This window comes from Melanotaenia boesemani, chromosome 1 (assembly GCF_017639745.1).
Source record: "Melanotaenia boesemani isolate fMelBoe1 chromosome 1, fMelBoe1.pri, whole genome shotgun sequence".
Taxonomy (NCBI): Eukaryota; Metazoa; Chordata; class Actinopteri; order Atheriniformes; family Melanotaeniidae; genus Melanotaenia; species Melanotaenia boesemani.
Genome location: NC_055682.1, coordinates 20,602,470 through 20,604,951, shown reverse-complemented (window position 1 = coordinate 20,604,951; position 2,482 = coordinate 20,602,470). Strand labels below are relative to the sequence as shown.

The following is a 2,482-nucleotide window of genomic DNA, read 5'->3' as shown; positions in this document are numbered from 1 at the left end:
AAAAAAAAACAACCCAAAAAAACAATTACACTTTGTTAAAATACAAACAAGTACTCCTATTCCTGTAATTCCTGAAAGCCATTACATGAAATGATTCTTTGAATATGTGCTCACAAAATACATAAAACAAGTAAGACTAATTGTTTTGTTGGTCCTTATTTGCACAAGAGAATTAAACAAAATTTGTTGTAAAGAAAGTACTTTTATTCAATATGTATTTAAAAGCTGATTTGAATTACATAGTGAATAAAAGTATAAGGCAATATCAAACATTTTCTCTCCTATTTAGCCTGTGATATGACTTTAATAGCTGTAATCTTATTGGTGGAGAATATAAGAGAATGTAAAAAAAAACCAAATAATTAAAATAAAATAAAATAAAATAAAAAACAAACAAACAATAAATAAAACTAAAATAATAAAAGGTCATTGCAGTAAAAAAAATAATAAAATTGACAAATAATATAAAAGTAATAAATAAATTAATAAATAAATAATAAATAAGTTAATAAATATACATTTAACAGAAAGCATTCAATATAATGGGATGGCTAGAAAAAAACTATAGCATGGGATTCTGTTTGGTAAGATTTATGGGACAACAAACAGATTAATATTTCTATGTGTTTAGTACAAAAACATCATTTTGAATGAGATTTCCTGGTTTCTCATGTTGATGTTTAGATCCAGAGACAATAATTTTCTTTAACTTCTCCTGAAGCCAGTCCTGTCTTTCTCCAACTTGTTTGTGTTCTCGAATGTTGTGCATAAGTTGTACCTCACTGATGGATCTCTTTCTGCAGAAATTGAAAAATATCAGTTATCTCCAGAAATCTATTATCAATTAATTATTTCTTTTCATTAAAATGAATTAATCTCTGTTTGATACTCAGAATACACATGAAAGATACAACATGATGACGCAGAATAAGAGTAAAATTTACCTAAGCGGCAGTGGGTTTGCCTCTGTAAGGATACTGACGAGAACCATGATCACAAACAGTTGTTCCAAACACCTTACTGAAAACATGTTGAGTAACTGAAACAAACGCATTAAATTTAGAGTTAGACAAGATGTTTGCCTGCCTCCCAGTGTAACACCTGATGTTTCCTGATCGTTTTGAATTACGCTACGATACAATGAAATAATGATCCACTTCCATGCCATCTCTTACCAGGTTTTCAGTCCTTTTATCCAGGAAAAAAAAAAAGTTTGTCAGGTTTAATTTGTGATGGAACTTTATCAGTCTGGAAACAGAAGTCAAACTTGTTGATCAGTCTTTCGTGTGAAGAAGACTGTCTCCCTTATATACAGCATAGCCCTCCCCTGGTCATCAATAAGCAAATTTCGTGGTTGATGTTGATGTCACTTTTCCAATGCATCAATGGGAGCAGGCATCTGCATGACACCACCTCCACCACAATTCACCACTAACTCATCTTTCAACACCTCTGGAAAGGGCCTCGTTTGTCACACTGTTTTTAAACTTGCTCCATTTTTTACCTATCATGCTAAAAAATGAGACTTTTGTCATGACGCTTGAGTGTACAACATAAGTCTCGTATTAATTGAGGAAACGGATGTTGCTGGTTAGTGTATCTTTAATTGTGTATGCCTCATGCAGTGGGACTGCAGTGAAAACATATACTCTTTGAAATGGCAATGCCTGTCAAGCTGAATTTATTAGCAATGCAATTTATTTTATGGTTCATCTCATGCAAGCATGCAAGGGTCACAGAGAAGTACAACTGGACCACCCCCAAAATGAAACAAAGACCTTCCCAGGGTTTTTACTTCTCCAGCACTGATGTGCATTTTATTTTATTATACTTTCTTTGTTTTTATTATAAATTTGTTCTCCATGTAAAATATATGAGACATGCATTGTTTAGTATTAAAGTGCAAATCAGTAAAAAAAAAAAAAAAAAAAAAAGACAAAACTACCTATCACAGGTTAACAGTCAGGTCTTACAGGGGATAGCTACCATGGCTTTGCAACAATATTCGTAGAGGCATGTGGCTGCACTACCTCCTTGACTGAAACTCCTCACGTTAAAGTCCTTTAAACTTTTTGAACTTGCTGTAACTGACCATTGTAAAACATGTCAGTTTGTCTCGAATGTGCTACACTTTGGTCTAAATCAAAAGTAAAGCTAAACAAATTATTTTAACTTTCCATGTATTGACTGTATGTGGCACATCTAGCAGCCAAAAACAGGTCTAGAGTTTCTACAAATTTCCTTATCTAAAAGGAATCAAAAGGTCAAGTATCTGGATTCTCAAATTAATCCCATCTGAAGTTTCACTCATGGCATCAATCTCGATATCTGAAAAACATACAGTTAACCTCCTCTGAAATGCATAGCATCACATTTGTGTGATGCATGAGTTGTGAATAACCTTGTCACAGTGTCACAAGGTGCATTAGATAACCATGAAAGACGTTTTCTAAATTTGGCAAAGGAATGGCTATGCCATGAC

General features: G+C 33.1%; 1 protein-coding gene across 2 annotated transcripts; it reads right to left on the bottom strand.

Annotated features, from left to right (window-relative positions):
* Nucleotides 1-553: 553 nt before the first annotated feature.
* Nucleotides 554-1,273, bottom strand: pth1b (parathyroid hormone 1b). 2 transcript variants are annotated; one of them, XM_041993630.1, is made up of 3 exons: nucleotides 1,176-1,273; nucleotides 945-1,039; nucleotides 554-797 (listed from the first exon to the last, which is right to left on the bottom strand). In XM_041993630.1, exons 2-3 carry the CDS (start codon nucleotides 1,028-1,030, stop codon nucleotides 620-622), a joined length of 264 nt encoding a protein of 87 aa, XP_041849564.1. In that variant the 5' UTR covers nucleotides 1,031-1,039; nucleotides 1,176-1,273; the 3' UTR covers nucleotides 554-619. The 2 variants fall into 2 exon arrangements, with proteins under 2 accessions (XP_041849564.1, XP_041849574.1); XM_041993640.1 differs by lacking the exon at nucleotides 1,176-1,273 and having other exon boundaries at nucleotides 945-1,043.
* Nucleotides 1,274-2,482: the final 1,209 nt, after the last annotated feature.